The 23250-nt window shown below is 34.2% G+C and overlaps 2 protein-coding genes and 10 non-coding genes across 12 annotated transcripts in view; 2 read left to right on the top strand and 10 right to left on the bottom strand.

Annotated features, from left to right (window-relative positions):
- Nucleotides 1-6023: 6023 nt before the first annotated feature.
- Nucleotides 6024-8267, top strand: LOC141296022 (syntaxin-11-like). The gene is made up of 2 exons (XM_073827305.1): nt 6024-6119; nt 6936-8267. The coding sequence occupies exon 2, from the start codon at nt 6941-6943 to the stop codon at nt 7820-7822; it is 882 nt and encodes a 293-aa protein (XP_073683406.1). The 5' UTR covers nt 6024-6119; nt 6936-6940; the 3' UTR covers nt 7823-8267.
- A 517-nt stretch (nt 8268-8784) lies between these two features.
- On the bottom strand, nt 8785-8867 carry trnal-uaa (transfer RNA leucine (anticodon UAA)). Its single transcript has one exon. It is a non-coding gene; the product is annotated as a tRNA-Leu (tRNA).
- A 1748-nt stretch (nt 8868-10615) lies between these two features.
- Nucleotides 10616-10698, bottom strand: trnal-uaa (transfer RNA leucine (anticodon UAA)). Its single transcript has one exon. It is a non-coding gene; the product is annotated as a tRNA-Leu (tRNA).
- A 752-nt stretch (nt 10699-11450) lies between these two features.
- On the bottom strand, nt 11451-11533 carry trnal-uaa (transfer RNA leucine (anticodon UAA)). Its single transcript has one exon. It is a non-coding gene; the product is annotated as a tRNA-Leu (tRNA).
- A 1254-nt stretch (nt 11534-12787) lies between these two features.
- LOC141296266 (utrophin-like) overlaps nt 12788-23250 on the top strand; it is a 33351-nt gene continuing 22888 nt past the window's right edge. Inside the window, exons 1-3 of the mRNA XM_073827531.1 lie at nt 12788-12826; nt 20340-20470; nt 20542-20698. Of these exons, the coding sequence (XP_073683632.1) occupies nt 12788-12826; nt 20340-20470; nt 20542-20698 (327 nt within the window). The remainder of the gene's footprint in view (nt 12827-20339; nt 20471-20541; nt 20699-23250) is intronic.
- On the bottom strand, nt 13166-13248 carry trnal-uaa (transfer RNA leucine (anticodon UAA)). Its single transcript has one exon. It is a non-coding gene; the product is annotated as a tRNA-Leu (tRNA).
- Nucleotides 13820-13902, bottom strand: trnal-uaa (transfer RNA leucine (anticodon UAA)). Its single transcript has one exon. It is a non-coding gene; the product is annotated as a tRNA-Leu (tRNA).
- Nucleotides 14288-14370, bottom strand: trnal-uaa (transfer RNA leucine (anticodon UAA)). The gene has a single exon. It is a non-coding gene; the product is annotated as a tRNA-Leu (tRNA).
- trnal-uaa (transfer RNA leucine (anticodon UAA)) lies at nt 14923-15005 on the bottom strand. The gene has a single exon. It is a non-coding gene; the product is annotated as a tRNA-Leu (tRNA).
- Nucleotides 15525-15607, bottom strand: trnal-uaa (transfer RNA leucine (anticodon UAA)). The gene has a single exon. It is a non-coding gene; the product is annotated as a tRNA-Leu (tRNA).
- trnal-uaa (transfer RNA leucine (anticodon UAA)) lies at nt 16124-16206 on the bottom strand. The gene has a single exon. It is a non-coding gene; the product is annotated as a tRNA-Leu (tRNA).
- trnal-uaa (transfer RNA leucine (anticodon UAA)) lies at nt 16929-17011 on the bottom strand. Its single transcript has one exon. It is a non-coding gene; the product is annotated as a tRNA-Leu (tRNA).

Below are 23250 nucleotides of genomic sequence, written 5' to 3'. Positions count from 1 at the left end.
TGAAATGATCCCTGTGAAAAAATACAGGCATGCACATCCCTCTCATAGTCAGAGTTTGTCTCTCTGTTCATGCAGCCTTGTTTTGTTTGTTCAGAGTGTCACTAAGCACAGATTTAACCAATCATGTTTATATATGGATTTGTAAATATAACCTGGGGAGATGCAATGGAAAGTTCCCACCGTTCAGGATGTTTGATTGCGTAATTGTGTGTTGCAGTTACTTGCTAATGGTAAGTGAATTACAGGTATCTAATTTGGTGTAATTTAATGCCAACAAAGAGAGCCGTAGGACCTTTCAGAAAAGATGTTTATGTATTTATGTATTTTTTTTTTATGCAACCAACGTTGCAACCTAATAGATTGTTTAAGTTACTACGTTCATTTTTCTGATTAACATTCATGTAAGATTTTTTCAGATGATCAGGAAATCAAGCCAAATATTGTGAAAATAGTACTACTTATGATGAGTAGCATAATAATATTGCATATATTATACACACTGTCACTGTGTCATGTTTTGTTGGGAAACATCTAAATTGGTTTTATGGAAAAATATTATTTGATATGACTACCTCAACCTGACTAAAAAAAGATTAATCCAACAGAAACACACTTTTAGTGTCAGATCAGTTAGAAATGTACTTTTTTGGCATATAGAGTTTGTAATTCATATAAAACCTGTATTACCTTATATAACAACTGTCATTTTAATTTCAGTTCAAGCCAAAATAAAATAAAAGCAAAATTATAACTGTAGTTTGTTTGTAGTCAACCAGCTAATCTTTATTTGTGACCATGGTCCACAAAACCAATCATAAGTGTCATTTTTTGAGATTTACATTACCGGTCAAAAACTTGGGGTCAGTAAGAGTTGTAATGTTTTTAAAGAAAGTCTCTTATGCTCATCAGTGCTGCATTTATTTAATCAAAATGATATATATATAAAAAACTGTAATATTGCGAAATGTTATTACAATATAAAATAATGGTTTCTATTGGAATATACTTTAAAATGTAATTTATTCCTGTGATGCAAAGCAGAATTTTCATCAGCCATTACTTCAGTCTTAAGTGTCACATGATCCTTCAGAAATCATTCTAATATACTGATTTATTATTAGAATTATCTATATTGGATCTATATTGGATTATATATTATATAAGTATTTATTTAGAAATTGTGATATTTTTTCAGGATTCTTTGATGAATAAAAAGCTCAAAAGAACAGCATTTATTCGAAATATAAATATTTTCTAACAATGTAAGTATTTGCTATCACTTTTTATCAATTTAACACACCCTTGGTGAAAAAAAATTTCTTTAAAAAAAAAAGAAGAAGAAAAATTTACTGACCCCCAAACTTAGTGTACATCATCTGAAAGATGAATAAATAAGCTTTTCACTGATGTATGGTTTGTTAGAATAGGGCATTATTTGGCAGAGATGCAACTATTTGTACATCTAGAATCTGAGGGTGCAAAAAAATCTAAATATTGAGAAAACCTTCAAAGTTGTCCAAATGAAGTTCTTAGCAATGCATATTACTAATCAAAAAATAGGTTTTGATATATTTACGGTAGGAAATTTACAAAATATCTTAATGGAACATGATCTTTGCTTAACATCATAATGATTTTTGGCATAAAAGAAACAATTTTGACCCCTACAATATGCAGCTGCACATGATTAATACTCTTGTGATCTGCCTAATTAACTTATCTACTCAACTTTTTCCAAGTCCTGGACTCATTGTGTGTTATTTTATGCATGTCAGATTAACTATTCCAACATTTGAAAGAAAACATTCTCGCCGTTCATGATAGGTCACGAACTCTCTTGCTATCAAATCCAAGGGGTTTTATTCTATTGGTTATCCTTTTTTTTATTTGAAAATTGATTTAATAAACTAATGTAATGATAAAAATGACATTCTGACCATATAATTCATTTGAGAAGCCTCAGTGTTTGCACAGCATGCCATTGTTTACTGTGCCAAACACAAGCACTCTTAGATAACAGAGACAGCAGGTAGAACTTCAGGCAGAAGAATGTAATTCAATTACAAACAAATTGAGCATACAGTGAAAGCACTTTAAAACAAGAGTTATGTCTTAACCTAAGCAGACACAGTTTAGAATAGCTGTAAAGGCATAAAACATTAATAAAATTTTATAAATTTGAATTTTACTGATTTTTTGAAAATGCACCAGCAGTGTCTCTAGTCTCTCTATCAGTGTGCAAAAAAATGCAAGTAAGTGTATTGTGTGTATTTCACAAATTTCTTTTACAAATATTTTGTTTTGGGTGATTCAAATTAGTGCAGCCATTCCTGTGGTGTTTTCTGGCATAAACTGGCATTCCTGCAGTGTTGTTAGGTTACTACTGGAAGGACATCCAGTACCTTTCAGATGTCCAATAACAAAAGTTAGATCTTTGTGGATCATGGCTGTTGTACACAACAAGAAAACTTTCCAGGACAAATGAGAGGAACCTATTTTTATTTTTATTTTTTTACCATTTTTGTCTTTTTGTTTATCTTGAAACAAGCTTAAAGCTTTAGACGGGCTGATTACTTAAAAAAAAAACTTAATATGGCTCTGTTGTCTTTTCTACATCTGGAAAAAATTAAACACTCGATTAGAGACTCTGTTAATTTATTTTATCAAATGTGGAATCCTATACTTTGCTTTGTTGAGACCATATACCTTCATTATAGCCCTCCCCCCTTTTCAATTTATTTATTTAATTATTTATTTTTTCTCCTTTTTAGTTTTTGTGGGATAAGTTGAGTTCTGGTTATTTACATAACTTTATTTATTATTATGGATGTTTAAATGTGGATGTTGTGTTTCACATATTATGACATGTATACTTTATTTATTCAAGAACTTGCATAATAAAAAATCAAAGAAAAAAAGAAAAAAGAATATGGCTCTGTTATTTACAGAATGGATCTTTAAAAAAAATCTGCACTGGTCAGAAACTCAATCAGATATTGAACAACAATATCTCTGTGCTCTAATACCGGTATATGGACCTGAGTAAATATTCTGATCACTGTCATCTGACTGCATTAGAGGTAATTATGTTTAAATTACAGCATTTCTTTGCATGTTTTAATTATTGTCAGTAGTTGCTTCATGTGATTTGTGACTGTTGCATATAATCAGTTTGATATGCATGCTATCAGTTGCATTCATCAACAGCAAAATAAAAATATTTAAAATTAAAATAAAAAATAAAATAAAAATATTTACATGATTAACAAGCAAAACCATTACAGTACATTATTATATTTGGTACAAGAGTAACCACAAGAGAAAAGTAAAGAACTGTGCTGTATTATTTTATCTTAATTCTTGATTTAAGTTTGTTAAGACAAATAATCTTCAACTAATCTTCAATGTTAATCAGCCACAAAGAAAAGTGTGATAAAAACTGAAACACAGCGCTAATCAAAATAGAGGCATTGCACTTTCGTCACGGTTTGGTCAGTTATCCGGATGCACAGCCATATTGGCAATACTTGGATGTAAACAGCAGCATGGATTGCATGGTTAATGCACTACTGAATATGTTGTTCGGCTAAGTAATGCTGTCTAAACCACGGTAAAAACGTGTGGAAGCTACTAAATCATATTTGGAAGGACTTAGTACGCAGGAAAGGGCACAATATTTTGGCAAACCAAAGTTAATAGGTGGTAAAGATATGTACCAGCAGCATTAATTAAGATATTAGCCTAATATTTTACCTACCTGACCGGAAAATAATAAGAATCAGGAATGTTGTTAAGATTCTTGCCTTGGAAATCCTGGTTCAGTTTGGTCAACCTCAAACACCTTTTTATCCTTAGAGAGTTTTTGCACTCTTCTCCTTGATTTGATAACTTTTGGCATTCTATAGTACTCAAAATGTTTTTCCCGGTCCGACAGATTAGTACAGCCCAAAACACAGCAATAATGTGCGTTGTGAAAACACTCTATTTAACGAAACGAAAATGCACATTAAATGCAACAGTATTAGCTATAGCATTCCATAAGTAAAAACAGATATCGTTTTTAAAGAGCAGAATTAACGCTGAGTGTTCAAATGAATAATAAATGCTAATTAGGTTTTGTAAATGCTTGGTTAGGCCTTTTAAATTTAGACTTTGTTTGTACAATACAATACTGTAATTTCAATGTATTATAAAATTGACTAAAATTAAATATGAAAGCATTAAGCACTGATTTTTAAGTTACATTTTGTATAATTAACACTTTGACCAGACCACAAGCATACTTTGGCTTTACAGTGGGTACTGCGGAGACGATGGAAAGTATAGTTCAGTTGACATTTTTGTTTCAGTTTTAGGCCTACAGCTGTGATGCAAGCACTAGTTTCAGCAGAAAGCAAAAACTCCCTGAGACCCTGAGACCAAGGAAGGAACCATGATACACAGAGGAAACCCATACTCTTCTGGTCAGCACAGGAAACAGAAAGCAGCAGCTAAGCTCAAACATGAGTTCATAAAATATTCACAGTCTAAAACTTAACACAGGAATAGATCAGAAGGTTTTGAGAATCATTATCCAAACTCTACTGCCATCATGTGGTGTGTGTGCATGAACCAAATGACCAGTTCCCTTTAAATTTCATTAGAGATAAACATCTGATTATAAAACCATCTTACATAAAGTATTTTATACTGCATATGCACACACCATTGAATTGTGTTGCTTGGTTTGGCTATCATGTTGTGCAGAAAATTTGCTGTTTCACTTCTGCTTTGGACTCACATGATAACCGTGACTCATATCTGGCTTGCTGTTTGCTCAAGAAGTAGATTTTATAACAAATGTAAAACAATCAGTAAATTAACACCTTTTATTCCACCAGACATTTATTATTTCTGTTTTTTTTTTTTTTCAAATTGCTAGCAATTTACAGAAAAATAATTTCCTTTGTTTCATCTGAACAGAATGTGACTTTAAAGTTATGATTAACCAGATTAACAGATTAACTATGGATCTTCTGTAAAAGGTTAATTGTTTAAAGCACAATAGATCAATGGGTCTATGCACACATATCTCATAGGACAATTGGTTTGGGTATCTTGCTACTAGAGAAACTGTCAAAATATTTAGAAAATAACAGGTATATTAAGAACTTAAGTGAACTGTTTGTCTTAGGTTGTCTGTAAAGGTTAAAAGACAAGAACAAAGCAGTATTATTACAAGATTGTTTAACTGAGTCTGCCTTTTAGCACAGCCACATAATGTTTTTTCAAAAAATTAGTATTGACAAGTTAGGCTCCAGCATTGCCACAATTACAAATTGATTATTTTTTTTGCCTTGGTAAAAATAGAAGGGATTGATTTTTCGCTACAGAATCAGCCACTGGATTTGCAATGTGAATGTGTGACCTGAAATTTTTAAAAGAAAAATGATGGGAACGGATTTTAAACATCAGTGTTATGATGATATTTGCAGAAAAGTGTGGCATTTTAGGGTTTTAAACGCTTTGAAGAACCCAAAAGAAATATTTAATCACCCCTGCACCATAATAACATGTATGTATGAATCTAAACATACCAAGTCTTAAATATTACAGATGCACTAATGAATAGCCTACACTCTTAAAAATAAAGGCTCAAAAGTGGTGTTTCCCCAAAGAACCTTTCAGTGAACAGAATCATTAAGAAGATTTAGAAGACCCTTTTCCACTATAAAGAACATTTCTGCATTTGAAAAGTCCTTCATGAAAGCATCAATGCCATTAAAGAATCTTTATTTTTAAGAGTGTGCATGTATTAATTCAACCATTATTTAAAAACTTGTACTTTTAGTGAAAATGAATGACTATTATAAGTTTTTCTACATACCAAAAGTTACCAACAGTAACTGTTCTGTTACGATAGAAAATGTTTGTGAGGTAATTTCAAACTTAAGTAAACGCCAGTAAACTTTCGTGTTTCGACTTGACGGAAACTCCCACCAGTCAAACTCAAGTCAGTCAGTCATTCGACTACAACGTTATTTCCTGCAACGATGTGACATGAGAAGCTGATGCGCGTTAGGAAACGATAAAAGCTCGCATTTATAGCGTTTGAATTGAACAAGAGGACATGAAATAAGGTAACGTGATTGTAAATTCAGTATTTCAACTCACTTGAATTCGATTTACACAAAAGTTTGTCGCGAGGTTGTTTAGCTGAACGTCAAATCAAACGTTAACTCTTAAATTAAAAAAGGAAATTGAAATGAAAAGTTACAGCATGATTGCCGAGTCTGTTTAAGCATTGTTCTTCTGTTTGGTTTAACTTAGATTTAATTGTGGTTTATTTTGTGACATCTAGCCTGCTTTGTTTTTGAGGAAGTCAAAATGACAAACTTAAACTTGGTAACTTGGTAGGCTATACAGTCAGTTTTTATTTATGTGGCTGCACTTGCTCATAATATTAAGTTTAATATGTACATAGTGCACCAATGCAATAAATCAATGTTGATTTTACATCCGGGATGGTCTTAGAAAAGACTGTTGTTCTGTTCACACATTGTTTTTGTGATTTATATGTTCATATTAAGACAATAATATGTTTACTCCAGGATTTTAGATTTAAGCACTTTAAGTCATTTAATTGCTCTTATTGCCTCATGGTGTTCAACAGAGGACTAAAGGGAAGTCCCCACCCTTTTTATTTTCTGTATGGTGAATATGTTGGGTGGGAAATGTGCAGCATCATGGTTGCCTTTGCGGTGACTAACTAAATGACAAATACTTTTAGTCCTATATAGTTTAGCTTAATGATGAATGGTTACCCCTCTACTAAAACCATCAATGAGAGACGGTCAGGCCTGCATTGTGAACAGTGTCTGATTGTATATTGATTGTATGTGCTGCAATAAAAATCTCAAAGTGGGTCACCCTATGGTTTGATCTGTATTTCCCAGGAAAGATGAGAGACAGGCTGGTTGAACTGGGAGGTGTTGCCACCAAAGACCACAGAGAGGAAGAGCAAGTAGATAGTGGAGAAGATGTGGACAGTGGTGAACTGGAACAGCATGCGGTGGTGTTCGAGGGCGAGGACATCATGGAGGACGCCTTTAGAGAAGCCCAATCCATCCAGAAAGAGATCGCCCAACTCCGGATTGAGGTGAAGAGACTGGGTAAGCAGAACACACGCTTTCTCACCTCAGTCAGACGCATTAGCAGCATCAAACGTGACTCGAACTCGATAGCACGCAGCATCAAAACCAAAGGGGAGAACCTGTATGGTCGGATAAAGAAGATGGAGACGCTTTGTAAAGATTTGGAGGAGCAACACGGAGCCCATTCAGCTTTGGTGCGCATGATCCACGGCCAGTTCGTCTCTATAACGGGTACTTTTCACGAGGCCATGAACGAGTACAACAGCGCCGAAATGGCACAGAGGGACAACTGCAAGACTCGCATCCAACGGCAAGCGGAGATCATGGGTAAGGAAGTGACTGGAGATCAAATCGAAGAAATGATTGAGACCGGCAAGTGGAACGTCTTCTCTGACGACTTGCTCACAGACGGGCGAACCGCTCGCTCAGCGCTCACTGAGATCGAGAATCGCCATAAAGAGCTTTTGGAGTTAGAGAGTCGCATCAGAGACATCCACGAACTGTTTTTCCAGCTGGCCTTGTTGGTGGAGGAACAAGGGCCCATGGTGGACAACATTGAGGCCAACGTATACGCCACCCAAGACTTTGTGGTCAAAGCCACAACTCAGATAAAGAAGGCTGTTAAGTACAAGAAGAAAAACCCTTGCCGACAGCTCTTCTGTTGCTGTTTTCCATGTTGCAATAAATAATCGCAGTGCTACCGCCTTGCATTTCACAGAAGCCGTAGCATATTAAACTAACAAGTCTTGCATGCTTGTGTTAACCATGTCACGTGGTTGTGATTTGCTTTGAAGAGACCAACCGATGCCCAGTGCCTGCGCTTGATGGTTGTCATTGTGAAAAACTTTGTGTTTTCTTGTAAACCACATGAGATGCGATGCAATTGAGCTGAAGTGATACTGCAGTGTCACTGCTAAACTTCTGTGAGAGTCACAGGACATTTACTTGATGTGTAAAAGATATCAAAAAGGAAACCGCAAGTAAAAAAGCGTTTTACGCCCATGTACAGTGCACAAGCAAATATTATACAGAAACGTGTTTTACTAATGAATCTACTGCTTTGTTTTAAGGTACTTTTGCGTATGTGTATGTATGGTTTGTTGCATTAATTTAATAAATATTTTTATCTTTTAATGCATTTGTTTGTTTGATCACCATGTTGAGGAGTGTTCCTCATAGGAAAGTTATGAAGTACATTGTATTGCATCAGTATAGATTTCCCAAGTTTTAAAGTTGCTTCTGCAATATGACTTGCAAAAGGGGTTGTGTAAAAGTACTTGGTGGCTTGAATACTAAACTTTGCAATCTCATTACCAAACTGATAACTGCTTTTCTTTCTTTACATTGTTGCATTTTCATTAGAATCAAGGGTTTAAGTCAACATGATATTGCTTTTAAATCTCGCAAAATTTGACCAGAAGTGGGGTTCGAACCCACGAGGACGTTTGTCCATTTGAATTTAAGTTTAACACCTTAACCGCTGGATTAGAGGTGCATTAACTAAGCATATGGTTTACTAGGTTGCTCAGTCACTTTTCTCTGTTGGCTGCATATCTACATTTTATCCTAAAGTTTGTATTAAACATAATTTAAATGTTAGGGAGTCCTACCAGGAGACATCATAGTAAAGCATTTAAAACACTTGCATATCTACCAGGAGTGGGGTTCGAACCCACGAGGACATTTGTCCATTGGATCTTAAGTCCAACCCCTTAACCACTTGGCCATCCTGGTCACTATGGGGCTTAAATGACCTCAAATTGAGGAATTACATAAACTAACCTCATATTGAGGAATTTGATTTCACCGTTTCTTTGTTTTTGATAACCACATCTACCCAAAGACCAACTTTCTTCTTTCTTTCTAAAATGCCTTTTTTCAAACTAGGTAGTCTTTTTGATTTGTGGCTTGAGGCTTTGTCTTGAGGCTTTTTGGTATTTCTGAAAAATCTTGCAAAGTATGCAATGGTGTCAACTTTAAGAACAAAAAGTAATAATAATAAAGCACATAACATTTAAAATAGATCGTTATTTTGGCAGCAACTGATTTAATACCAATTTTAAAAAAAATATTACATGCATTTGTATATATTAAAACAAGGGTGTAGGTTTGATTTAAATTTCAAATACAAAAATCATCTGGCTCTAAATTTCTATTTTTATTCAAAGTTGATCTAGACAAGTACATGGCAGAGCCATAGAGAAACAGAGTTGCGACACTCCCATAGGCTTCCATAGGAACTGAGGAATGCGGAAGTAAAGCGTGTCATGGAGCGGCCAATAGTTCCAAACAACCAATAGTTCCTCCATAGAAGCCCATTCATTTCAGTGCTTCTCAAGCACAGTCGTCGGTAAATCGAAGAAATTACTGCATTTTTTAAAATTTTAACGCATCAGTTGACCTATTGGAAAACTGGCCAGTTATTTTATGAAGCGTGTCATAGTTAATGTTTATCGTTAAAAAATAAACAGTTATATTGTAAATGCGGTTAGATAACGTGAGAAACACCATAATAGCTACCATAACCAGATACTAGTTGTCATATTTTTACATTTTTAGTCTTTCTGCAATCTTTCTCTCACTGTAGGAGGTTGAATGAGTTTCAGTAAAGACTGCATTCAAGAAATACGATAAAAATATGCTGAATGCAATTCGTTGCCTTGTGTTTTTTAAACACTATTTTCATCTTTTCTATTATGTTAAATGCCATTTTTGCTTGCCTTTTAATATTCAGTTATGTTGTATATTTGAATATCATAAAATAACTCGAGTAAATTACTTTTTTTTAATTTAACATTAAATCGTTAAATCGAAACAAAAAAAGAGTGTTTGATCATGTCCAAATACACATTCAAATGTATTTAACCTTAAATATTACACTAACTGTAATATAAATACTATATTAGAAAATGTTATCTTTTAAATGGCCAGGATTTAAAAGTTTAAAAGTAAAATCATGCATCCAGTCATCTAATACCATTGAAATGAATGTTCAGTTGATCAGTAAATTGTTATAAACGGCACATAAGGTCAACATCAGACCGGCTAAAGTGTTAATTCTGCATGAAAAGATATGTGCTTATTGAAAAAAAAAAAAAAAAAATTATTTCATAGATACTCTGTCTTTCAATAATTCAAGTAGTTTTCAAGCATCCCTTTAGGAATTTTGCTGTTTCCCAGGCCTTACATTTGAAATTCAAGTAGTCAGATTCAAGTACTTTACGCACCTTTATACAAACCCTGTTTAGAGCATAATTAGGAAGTTTAAACAGTACAATATGTAATGAAATGCTTATGAAAAACCATAGTTATACGCATTTCTAGCAGAAGAGTAAACTGGAGTTACATTGTCAAAGTATTAACTCAGCATGTCATTGATTTACTAGGCTATTTGTCACTTGTTTCTCTGTTGGTTACATAAACTACATGTTCTCCCAAGATTTACAGTATTCTACATTAAATCCACAAATGTTTAAAGGTTCTACCAGGAGTGGGGTTCGAACCCACGAGGACATTTGTCCATTGGATCTTAAGTCCAACGCCTTAACCACTCGGCCATCCTGGTCTTTGTGCTAAAGTTAGTGACCTGCTATGTATCAAACAACTATAGGATGTGATTCAGAGCTGCTGAACTCTGGAGTATTTTACTAGTTCCTAAAAGGCAGGTTAAAAGCAAAATAAGAAATTATGCAGTAAATGTGTTGTTCAGTTCAATACATTTTCATGAAAAGCAGTTAATTGTCTTTCTTTTTTCTTCAGTTAGTCTGTAATGCCTATCATAAGAAAAGACTTTAGACTTTAGTCTTTTCTTCTGTGGATTTTGCATGTGATATAATGAGGCCTACAGATATTGTAATTCACTTTGTATGCATGAAAGACCAGTAATACTAACACTGGCCTTCATACTGTCTTTCTATATAATGTGCAACTTACAAATGCACTGAGAAAAAGATAAAATTAAGATATTGTTTACACTGTTTCAGAGCCCGCACATTTTCCCATCAGGCTTGAATGATTCATAACAGTGAAAATATGTTGCCATGTTACTCCACTAGATGTCAGCATTGTTTTTCTATCTCAACAGATAAAGATCATAATAAAACAGTGGGTGTTGTATTTGTTGAAACTTGTAATTATTTAGCTATTAATTAATATGCTATTAACAATTAATTTGACATATTACTGAAATAGTTATTATTTTAGTATGTCTGGTTGATGATTTGTTTTAGGATTGCTTCTCAGAAGCCTGTTTGTTGAAAGCCATATATGTATGTACCTATAAACATCATAGCAATGCATTTAAAACTCTTGCATATCTACCAGGAGTGGGGCTCGAACCCACGAGGACATTTGTCCATTGGATCTTAAGTCCAACGCCTTAACCACTCGGCCATCCTGGTTATAAAATAGACCTTTGACCATCCACACCACACCTCTTTACTCTAATCTTCTTGTGTGTTTTGTTTTAATCACGTTTGTGATGGCAGTATTTGGAGTCACCCATTTTTCATTCTTGTTTTGGGGCTTTTTGGGGGAAAAAACACACACATATAAGGTTTTAACAGAAAAAAAATATATACTGCAAATGAATTAAAATTATGAATATATAATAAAATGATATGTAAATATCAACAGCTGTACCAAATCGCATAGTTTTCCTCAGTTTAGGCCTGAGGTGTTTTTCCTTCTTGTGTATGAACTTCATATTTTCACTATAAAAGTGCTTTAAAGTTCATATTGTTTATTGAAGTCAGTTGTTCTTGGTATTTCAAAGACAAAGAATTGAATATTTTTAACATTGATTATTTGACTGTTTACAGTTGTCAAATGTTCTTCAGAACATCTCAAATCAAATATTGTATTCATCAGGTTTTATTATTGTCAGCTCTAGTGCTGCTGTCAGCAGAGCAAGCAAAATATGACAAACCAAATACTAAGATATTCTGAAATTGCAATACTTTTTATTTAATACCTTTTGCAATGAAAAAATATTGCATTTTTGATTGTATAAGGTAGGGATGCTCATATTGACCGTTTAACCGTTAACCGTCAGTAAGAATTTTAACCGATTACTGCTATAAGGCTATGGTCCTCACTCTGTAATGCAGTCTTGTTGTGTGCATGCTGTGTGCTCTCTCCAAATCTCTCTCTCTTTCTCTCTCTCTCTTTCTCTCTCTCTCTCTCTCTCTCTCTCTCTCTGCCACTCACTCAGACTCTCATTCTCTCGCTCAGCATCATCTCACCCAGACAGGGAGTTTTTGCTGACAAGGAAACAAGCTTTTGCACCGTAGCCCAAGTTTCCATTTTCATGGTTCTAAATCACTCCTTTCTTCATTGTTCAGTATCCCTTTGAAGATTAAAGTGCAAGCCTGAAGACAGGACATCTCTTGAGTCGGATCGTTGTGCTGGCTTTGTTTGCTGCTTTGGAGAGGCGTTTTACTTCACACTTGCAAATGACCTCTTAAGTTGCTGGACATGCTGTAGGTGTATTTGGATCCACTTGCAAAGCCTAGATGATGTGTTAACTGTGCAAACATCAGGAGTTGGAATCCTTTAGGATGAGAATCTTAAACAAGCCCAGCAGTCTGAAGATAATGGCTATGGTGAGATCTTCGCTGCAGAAAGTGATGATTTTTCTACAACACATTCAAAGAATGGCCGTCACGTCACCACGTTATCAGAAACTGTGCAAGGTAAAAAAAAAAAAACGTTTGTATTAAAATACTTTGTTTATACTATGAAGATGTATTTTATTTAGATTTGTTCATGAGTGTGATAATTTTGGATCAGAGATTCTCAGTAAATGGTTCAGAAGCACCACAAGAAATTATCAATGCATTACCCAGTTTTAACATCCAACAATGTGGCAAACAGATGAACGATTAATCTGTGGCTAAACTGGGGTTTATATTAAAACAAATCAGCAGTGATTTTTACAGCTGACTTGACCAATGTTGATTATTTTATTACTGTAATTAGACAGGAATTTGCCTTTCAAACTTTTATGCAATCTCTTTAAAATCTCAGGTTTTTACCAGGAGTGGGGCTCGAACCCACGAGGACATTTGTCCATTGGATCTTAAGTCCAACGCCTTAACCACTCGGCCATCCTGGTCACGCTTTTATGTCCATACCAGTATTTTTTCACAGCGGGATGCATTCTGGTTAAGAGAATTGATGCATTGACATTCGTGAACTTTTTAAAGTCTTGAAACAATGTGCCAATCTGTCATTTTCAAGACTAAAAGCAAACATACTTTTACTGCTTATCTGAAAGACTTTTTAAGCCAAGTTTCAGGAGTCTTTTTTAGAAATGGGAGTATTTTATTTAGAAAAAAAAATTGATTTATACTTTATAAAGCTGCTGCTTGTGTTACATCTAAAAAAAGAGCAGGCAATGCACTGAAATTCAGACATTAAAAGATGAATAGAACTCTGCAATATTTTGCATGCTTTATATGCACAAGGCATTTATCTTATGCATTTCATTAGGAACCTTATGCAGATAGTTTTGATCGCCTACTAACTTTAGTCTTATCAACTTCACAGAAATTAGTGCATAAGTGACATTATCTTTAGGTCCTCTGAACAACATTGATAAGTCAGCACTATTTTTCATAATGCCTCACTTCTGACTATTCTTCACACTGAGCATTGCTACATTTCATTGAAAATTTGTGCAAATATACCAGGAGTGGGGTTCGAACCCACGAGGACATTTGTCCATTGGATCTTAAGTCCAACGCCTTAACCACTCGGCCATCCTGGTACCACTTCTACTTCAGTTTTACTGCTTATCTGAAAGACGTTTTATGCCAAGTTTTAGGAGTATTTTTAGAAATGTGGTATGGGACAAAAAAAAAAAGATTTCTACTTTATAAAGCTGCTGCTTGTGTTAAATCTAAGAAAAAGAGCAGGAAATGCACTGAAATTCAATCACTAAAACATAAAAAGAACAAACTGCAATAGTTTGCATGCCTAATCTGCACATTTCATCAATATCAACTGCACAGAAATAAGTGCATAAGTGACATTATATTTAGGTCCTCTGAACAACATTGATAAGTCAGCACTATTTTTCATAATGAATTATGAAACTATAACTATTCTTCATACAGAGCATCACTAAATTTAATTGAAAATTTGTGCAGATCTACCAGGAGTGGGGTTCGAACCCACGAGGACATTTGTCCATTGGATCTTAAGTCCAACGCCTTAACCACTCGGCCATCCTGGTCATGGTTTTTTGTTGATACAGTATTTTTTTCATTGATGCATTTATATTCATAAACTTCTTAAAGTCTTAACATGATATGCCAATCTCTCATTTTCCAGACTAAAAGCAAACACATTTTTACGGTTTATCTGAAAGACATTTTAAGCCAAGTTTCAGGAGTCTTAAATGGGATGAAAAAAATTAATTGATTTATACTTTTTAATGCTGCTTGTGTTAAATTTAAGAAAAAGAGCAGGAAATGCACTAAAATTTAATCATTAAAACATAAAAAAAACAAACTGCAATATTTTGCATGCTTTATCTGCACAAGGCATTTATCTTATGTATATCATTTATTTTGTATTTCAGCAGGAACCGGTTGCAGATACTTTTGATTGCTTATTAACTGAAGTCTTATTAATTACACAGAAATTAGTGCATAAGTGACATTATATAGATGTTTGGCTCCTCTAAACAACATTGATAATTCAGCACTATTTTTCATAATGCATCACAACAGCACTACTTCTGACTACTCTTCACACAGAGGATCACTTAATTTAATTGAAAATGTACCAGGAGTGGGGTTTGAACCCACGAGGACATTTGTCCATTGGATCTTAAGTCCAACGCCTTAACCACTCGGCCATCCTGGTCATGGTTTTAGGTTGATACAGTATTTTTTTCATTGATGCATTTATATTCATAAATTTAAAGTCTTAAAATGATATGCCAATCTCTCATTTTCCAGACTAAAAGCAAACACACTTTTACTGTTTACTTAAAAGACGTTCTAAGCCAAGTTTCAGGAGTCTTTTTTAGAAATGTGGTATGGGACAAAAAATTTGATTTATACTTAAAGATCTAAGAAAAAGAGCAGGAAATGCTTTAAAAAATAAAAATAACAAACTATTTTGCATGCTTTATCTGCACAAGGCATTTATCTTATGTATATCATTTATTTCATATTTCAGCAGGAACCTTATGCAGATACTTTTGATTGCTTATTAACTGAAGTCAATTACACAGAAATTAATGCATAAGTGACATATATACTGTACATGTTTGGCTCCTCTGAACAACATTTATAAGTCAGCGCTATTTTTCATAATGCATCACTTCTGACTATTTTTCACACAGAGCATTGCTTAATTTCATTAAAATTTGTGCAAATCTACCAGGAGTGGAGTTCGAACCCACGAGGACATTTGTCCATTGGATCTTAAGTCCAACGCCTTAACCACTCGGCCATCCTGGTCACCGTTTTAGGTTAATACAGTATTTTTTTTCATTGATGCATTTATATTCATAAACTTCTTAAAGTCTTAAAATGATATGCCAATCTCTCATTTTACAGACTAAAAGCAAACACACTTTTACTGTTTATTTAAAAGACGTTCTAAGCCAAGTTTCAGGAGTCTTTTTAGAAATGTGGTTTGGGACAAAAAAATTAGATTCATACTAAATAAAGATCTAAGAAAAAGAGCAGGAAATGCTTAAAAAAACTGTTTTGCATGCTTTATCTGCACAAGGCATTTATCTTATGTATTTCATTTATTTTGTATTTCAGCAGGAACCGTATGTAGATACTTTTGATTGCTTATTAACTGAAGTCTTGTTAATTACACAGAAATTAGTGCATAAGTGACATTATATAGACGTTTGGCTCCTCTAAACAACATTGATAATTCAGCACTATTTTTCATAATGCATCACAACAGCATTACTTTTGACTATTCTTCACACAGAGCATCACTTAATTTAATTGAAAATGTACCAGGAGTGGGGTTCAAACCCACGAGGACATTTGTCCATTGGATCTTAAGTCCAACGCCTTAACCACTCGGCCATCCTGGTCACCGTTTTAGGTTGATACAGTATTTTTTTTTCATTGATGCATTTATATTCATAAATTTCTTAAAGTCTTAAAATGATATGCCAATCTCTCATTTTACAGACTAAAAGCAAACACACTTTTACTGTTTATTTAAAAGACGTTCTAAGCCAAGTTTCAGGAGTCTTTTTAGAAATGTGGTATGGGACAAAAAAATTAGATTCATACTAAATAAAGATCTAAGAAAAAGAGCAGGAAATGCTTAAAAAAACTGTTTTGCATGCTTTATCTGCACAAGGCATTTATCTTATGTATTTCATTTATTTCGTATTTCAGCAGGAACCTTATGCAGATACTTTTGATTGCTTATTAACTGAAGTCTTGTCAATTACACAGAAATTAGTGCATAAGTGACATTATATACTGTACATCAGGGATCATCAAATCTGGACCTTGAGATCCATTTTCCTGCAGAGTTTAGCTCTTACCCTAATCAAACACACCTGAGCATGCTAATCAAGGTCTTCAGGATCATTAGAGAATAACAGGTAGGTGAGTGTGATCAGGGTTGGAGCTAAACTCTGCAGAGCATTGGACCTCCAGGGTAAGATTTGGGGAACCCTGCTGTACATGTTTGGCTCCTCTGAACAACATTTATAAATCAGCACTATTTTCCATAATGGATCACTTCTGACTATTTTTCACACAGAGCATTGCTTAATTTCATTGAAAATTTGCGCAAATCTACCAGGAGTGGGGTTTGAACACACGAGGACATTTGTCCATTGGATCTTAAGTCCAACGCCTTAACCACTCGGCCATCCTGGTACCACTTCCAACTGCCCCTGAGTTGGCAGTGCACTAGATCTATAAGATGGCAAGAACATTAACGCATTGGCATTTATAAACTACTTCTTAATGTCTTCCTCAGCACGTGTGTGCCAATCTCTGATTTCTCTGGCTAAAAGCAACTTTTACTGGTTATCTCAAAGATGCCAAGCACTACATATAGGGATATATTTACAAGGCACATCTCTTAAAAGCACTTTGAATGCTTTTACAGATATTTTATTGGGCTTTATAGTGTAATCTCAATTTGGAATAAAATCAAAAATATGGATAAATAAAAAACAAGAATAAAACAGAATGCGTTATGTGAATGATGTGAACTTACTTGCCTGTTAAATCTTACAAACATGAATGAGGCTAATACAATTTAAAAGCTGTGGATATTATGTCATAAAATGTCATGTTTTCAAGCTTATGTTCTCTTGGTTGAGCATTGAACTTCTAGTTCAGTAAGTGTTGATTCAGTAGCTGAGTTCAGAGTCTTTTTGAACGATTCATTTAAAAGAACCGACTCATAAGAGTCATTTGTTCTTAGAATCGTAGTATACTGATTACGCTCTTTTATCGCAAAGCTGCGTTGAGTTATAATTGAGTGTTTTCAGGACGCGATGACAAATTGTCATCACTGAACCGAACAAAACTCGCATATTTTCCTGATTATTGCTGCTGAAAATGGTCCGTTATTGTCATGTCTTGGCCTGTACTAATCGGTCGGACTGGGAAAAACATTTGGAGTAGGCCTACAATAGACTGCCAAAAGTTAGCCTATACCAAATTAAGGAGAAGAGTGCAAAAAAACTGAGGAACTAAAGGCGTTTGTGGTTGGCCAAACTGAACCAGGATTTCCAGGGCAAGAATCTTGACAACATTCGTGTTTGTTCTGATAATTTCCGGTGAGGTACTGAGGTAGGTGAAATATTAGACTAATATCTTCAATAAATGCTGCTCTTTACCACTTATTAACTGGTTAATCCTTGTCTTGCTCTCTAAATCCTTCTCTGTATGATTTAATAGCTTCCAGATGTTTTTCCGTGGTTTAGACAGCAAAAATTAGCAGAACAATGTATTGGGTAGCAGTGTTGGAGGTAACGCTTTACAAGTAGTGCAAGTTACGTAATAATATTACTTTTTAAAGTAAACTAGTAAAGTAACGCATTACTTTTTGATTGACAAGAAAATATCTGAGTTACTTTTTCAAACAAGTAACACCAGTTACCTCCCCGATTTATTGATTAAAAGCTCTCCTGTCTCCATTTTGAGAGAAATTGTGAGTAACGTTAAAATGTTACTTTAGTTCTAGAATAAATGTGAACATGCATTAATTAATCTCACTCACAAAAAACCCCAGATACAGTATTCTTCAAAATGAATAAAAACAGTTAAATTCAACGCAAACCTGCCATAATTAAATGTTAAATGATAAAAATATCCTTTATGTATTCAATCCCATTTTATTAACCGATGTCTTTGCTGCCAACCTTCGATGATCCAATTCATCCATACTAATGAGCAAAAATGACTCAAGATAATCTAACATTTGTTTTCCTTTTTTTATTGTTGAAGAGTTTTTATTTCTGCGTTCTACTGTACAGACGTGAATTTACTTTTCTCTAAGCCTGAGGCTTTTGGTGTAAAACGGCTTTTACATTTGTCAAAATTAGAACATTTTATATTAAAAACAAACAAGCAAGCCCTGTCCAGATTTAAAAAGTAACTCAAAAGTATATTTAATAATATATTATTATAACTTTATAACGTAACGCATTACTTTCCATAAAAAGTAACTAAGTAATGTAACTAGTTACTTCTTTATGGAGTAACTCAATATTTTAATGCATTATAATGCATTTAAAAGTAACTTTCTCCAACACTGTTTGTTATTATATTACCCGTGCAATATATGCTGTTGTTTAGATGCGAGTATCGCCAATATGGCCGCGCATCCGGGTAAACTGACTAAATCGTGACACAAGTGCAAACTGGATCGAGGGTAATACATTATCAGCTTTCAAATACCTATAATTATTACAATTATATGATTATATAACTATCTTTCCACTTACAATATGTAATAGAGTTGAAGTCCTAACACCTGGAAGAGACTTTTAAGTTTTATTTAAAGTGCAAACATTCACCATCAAAGCAGAAGTTTCTCTTGGTTAAAAACAGCCTATGAATTTTAAATCAGATTGCTCAGAAGTCCGTCATTTGCAGTGTCATCGTACTTCTAAATAATTTGGTGAATGCTCTATTTGTAATCTGATTAATTTTTTATACTTAATTGTTTTTTTATACTTATTATTTGTACCAGCTAAAACCTCATTAACGCATGCAGTGAGCACACGAGATTGTAATAGATTTGATCAAGCTATCTAATGTTTTTAAGCATCATTAGCAGTAATAATGATGGCAAATGTCATTTTCCTTCATCTTTCCCAGCTCCACTTATTAGCAGAATAGATAAGGGTATTAAAGGATTCCAGCATAATAAGCAAAGACTGTCTTATGTCTCTGTTTGATGTCTTTCTTTGGCTGTATATCATCACTGTGGCCCTAAACGAGAGAGCTATATTTTTCTGGTATAAACCAACCAGTCATTATGTCTGTGCAGGCTTTAAGGAGACTGCCACCATAAATGAAAGTTTTATAGGAAGGAATTACAGCAGACCGTAGAAGGCAGGTGAGGTGTGTGCAATTTGAGGTAATGCTTTATTTTGCAAGCAGTTGTCAACCACAAATTGATTTTTTTGGATTGCTAGTCATGTATTTTCCAGGTTGCATTAGTGTCATTAGAATAGGAATAGTTAATCGAAAAATGAACGTGCTGATGCTGAAAATGTACTTACTCTCAGGGCATCCAAGATGTAGATGAGTTTGTTTTTTCATGGGAACATAATTGGAGAAATATAGCATTCCATCACTTGCTCACCAATGGATCCTCTGCAGTGAATGGGTGCCGTCAGAATGAGAGTCCAAACAGATGATAAAAGCATCACAATAATCCACACCACTCCAATCCATCAATTATTGCAGAGTGATGAAATGCTACATTTCTCCAAATCTGTTCTGATAAAGAAACAAATTAATCTACATCTTTGATAGCCTGAGGATAAGTACATTTTAAGCAAACTTTAATATTTGGTTGAACTATTCCTTTAAACAGCTATTGAAGTGGTGATATTTTCTCTTCATTTAAGTCCTATTTATAGGCCACACAGACCAAGGGAAAGATCACTCAATCAGAGTCTATTGAGATGTTTTTGAATTGGTGCAATTTGAGCTTGTGCATGCTGTTATTTCTCCTCAGGACATTCAGACAGATGTTGATACCCAGACTGATCTTTCTAAAAGGGCTCTGGGGGCTCAGATCCTGAATACCAAGGCACAAGAGCTTGGAAAGTTTAGAGATGTGGACCACATCCATATAGCCTCGAGAAGGTTTGTGCAATATAAACAAACGGATACCTCTAGTGTCCTGAACTTTCCTTCAAACTGTCATGTTTTGTCAGAGAGTGTTTGGAGGCTGGCGCGGAGAAATGGACAGGACTCATAGCCATCCTTGAGGAGCTTTGGTTCTGGGTAAAGCTGAAAGATGAGGAGCTGACAAGTCAAAGGCCGACGGGAGACGATGTGCATACTTTACTGCAGAATCAAGGCTACTGTACGGTCAGTTTTGCTGTGTGTGTGTTCACAGGTTAAACTGAATAAAAAACAGTCATCGCGGATTTTAAAGGATTACTCCACTTCCAAAATAAAAATTTTCTGATCATTTACTTACCCCCATGTATTCCAAGATGTTTTATTTCTTAAGTCACAAAGAAATTATCCTCAGTGGTGCTCAATGGATTAAAGGTTAAAAATGCAGTTTTAATGCAGCTTCAAAAGGCTCTACACGATCCCAGCCAAGGAATAAGGGTCTTATCTTGCTAAATGATCGGTTATTAAAAAAAAAAAATATATATATATATAATTTATATACTTTTTAACCTCAAATGCTTGTCTTGTCTAGCTCTGCGATGCACATGTGTACTCAATGCACTCCAGTTCAATACTATGGAAGCCCAATTCCGCCACTAAATAAAGAAGGTTATTGTGACTTGTTATTTCACAATTCTGACTTTTTTCTCAGAATTGCGTGATACAAATTTGCGAATTCGAGAAATAAAGTCAGAATTCTGAGATATAAACTCGCAATTCTAAGAAATAAAGTTGCAATTGCGTGATATAAACTCGCAATTACGGGTTATAAAGTCAAAATACTGAGATATAAACGCGCAATTCTCAGAAATAAAGTAAATAAAGAAAAAATTATGAAATTTAGGAATTCTGATTTTAGAACTGGCAATTACGAGTTTATATCCCACAATTGCAAGTTATTAAGTCAGAATTCCGAGATATAAACTCGCAATTGCGGGATATTAAGTCAGAATTCCGAGATATAAACTCGCAATTCTAAGAAATAAAATCAGAATTGCGTGATATAAACATGCAATTCTGAGAAATAAAATCAGAATTGCGTGATATAAACTCGCAATTCTAAGAAATAAAATCAGAATTGCGTGATATAAACATGCAATTCTGAGAAATAAAGTCGCAATTGCGAGTTATGAAGTCAAAATACTGGGATATAAACGCACAATTCTCAGAAATAAAGTAAATAAAGAAAAAATTAATACATTTAGGAATTCTGATTTTAGAACTCACAGTTACGAGTTTATATGTTACACAGTTACGTGATATAAACATGCAATTCTGAGGAATAAAGTCGCAATTGCGTGATATAAACTCGCAATTGCGAGTTATAATGTCAAAATACTGAGATATAAACTTGCAATTTAGAGAAAGGAAGTCAGAATTGCATGATATAAACTTGCAATTCTCAGAAATAAAATCAGAATCGCGTGATGTAAACATGCAATTCTGAGAAATAAAGTCGCAATTGCTTGATATAAACTCGCAATTGCGAGTTATGAAGTCAAAATACTGAGACAAATGCACATTTCTGAAAAAGTCAGAATTGCGTGATATAAACTCGCAATTCTGAGAAAGGAAGTCAGAATTCTGAGTTATAAACTTGCAATTCTCAGAAATAAAATCAGAATTGCATGATATAAACTTGCAATTCTGAGAAATAAACTCACAATTGCGAGTTATGAAGTCAAAATACTGAGATATAAATGCACATTTCTGAAAAAGTCAGAATTGAGTGATATAAACTCGCAATTCTGAGAAATAAAATCAGAATTGCATGATATAAACTTGCCATTCTCAGAAATAAAGTCAGAATTCTGAGTTAAACTTGCAATTCTCAGAAATAAAATCAGAATTGCATTAAATAAACTTGCAATTCTGAGAAATAAACTCACAATTGCGAGTTATGAAGTCAAAATACTGAGATATAAATGCACATTTCTGAAAAAGGAAGTCAGAATTGCGTGATATAAACTCGAAATTCTGAGAAATAAAGTCAGAATTGCATGATAGATACTTGCAATTTTCAAAAATAAAGTAAATAAAGAAAAAATAAAGAAATGTTGGAATTCTGATTTTAGAACTCTCAATTACGAGTTTATATCCCGCAATTGCGAGTTAAGTTAGAATTCTGAGATATAAACTCGCAATTCTGAGAAATTAAGTCAGAATTGTGTGATATTAATTCAGAATTCAGAGATATAAACTACAATTCTGGGAATTGAGATCAGAATTGTGTGATATAAACTCGCAATTGCTAGTTATAAAATCCGAATTCTTAAATATAAACTTGCAATACTTTACAAAATGGACGATTTTGAAGTTGGAGGAGAAAATGAGATTTTGATGAGTTGAGTTTTTCCGACATATCCTAACTGTTGAATCGGAGCACACAGAGTACGCATGTGCATTGCAGAGCTAGACAAGACGAGCATTTGTGGTTAAAAAGTGTATAAATAATAATTTATTTAAGAAAATTACTGTTTGTTTTGTTAGAAAAGACCCTTCTTCCTCTGCTGGGATCATTTAGAGCCCTTTGAAGCTGCACTGTAACTGCATTTTTAACCTTCAATCTGTTGAGCACCATTGAAGTCCACTATATGGAGAAAAATTCTGCAGTGTTTTCCTCCAAAAATTGAGGAAAGACGTGAGTATCTTGGATGACATGAGGGTGAGTAAATTATCAGAAAATCTTTATTCTAGAAGTGGAGTAATCCTTTAAGGGCCATTAAACCTCACTAGGAATG

This window comes from Garra rufa, chromosome 21, assembly GCF_049309525.1.
Source record: "Garra rufa chromosome 21, GarRuf1.0, whole genome shotgun sequence".
NCBI lineage: Eukaryota > Metazoa > Chordata > Actinopteri > Cypriniformes > Cyprinidae > Garra > Garra rufa.
This window is presented reverse-complemented; position numbering and strand designations above follow the sequence as displayed.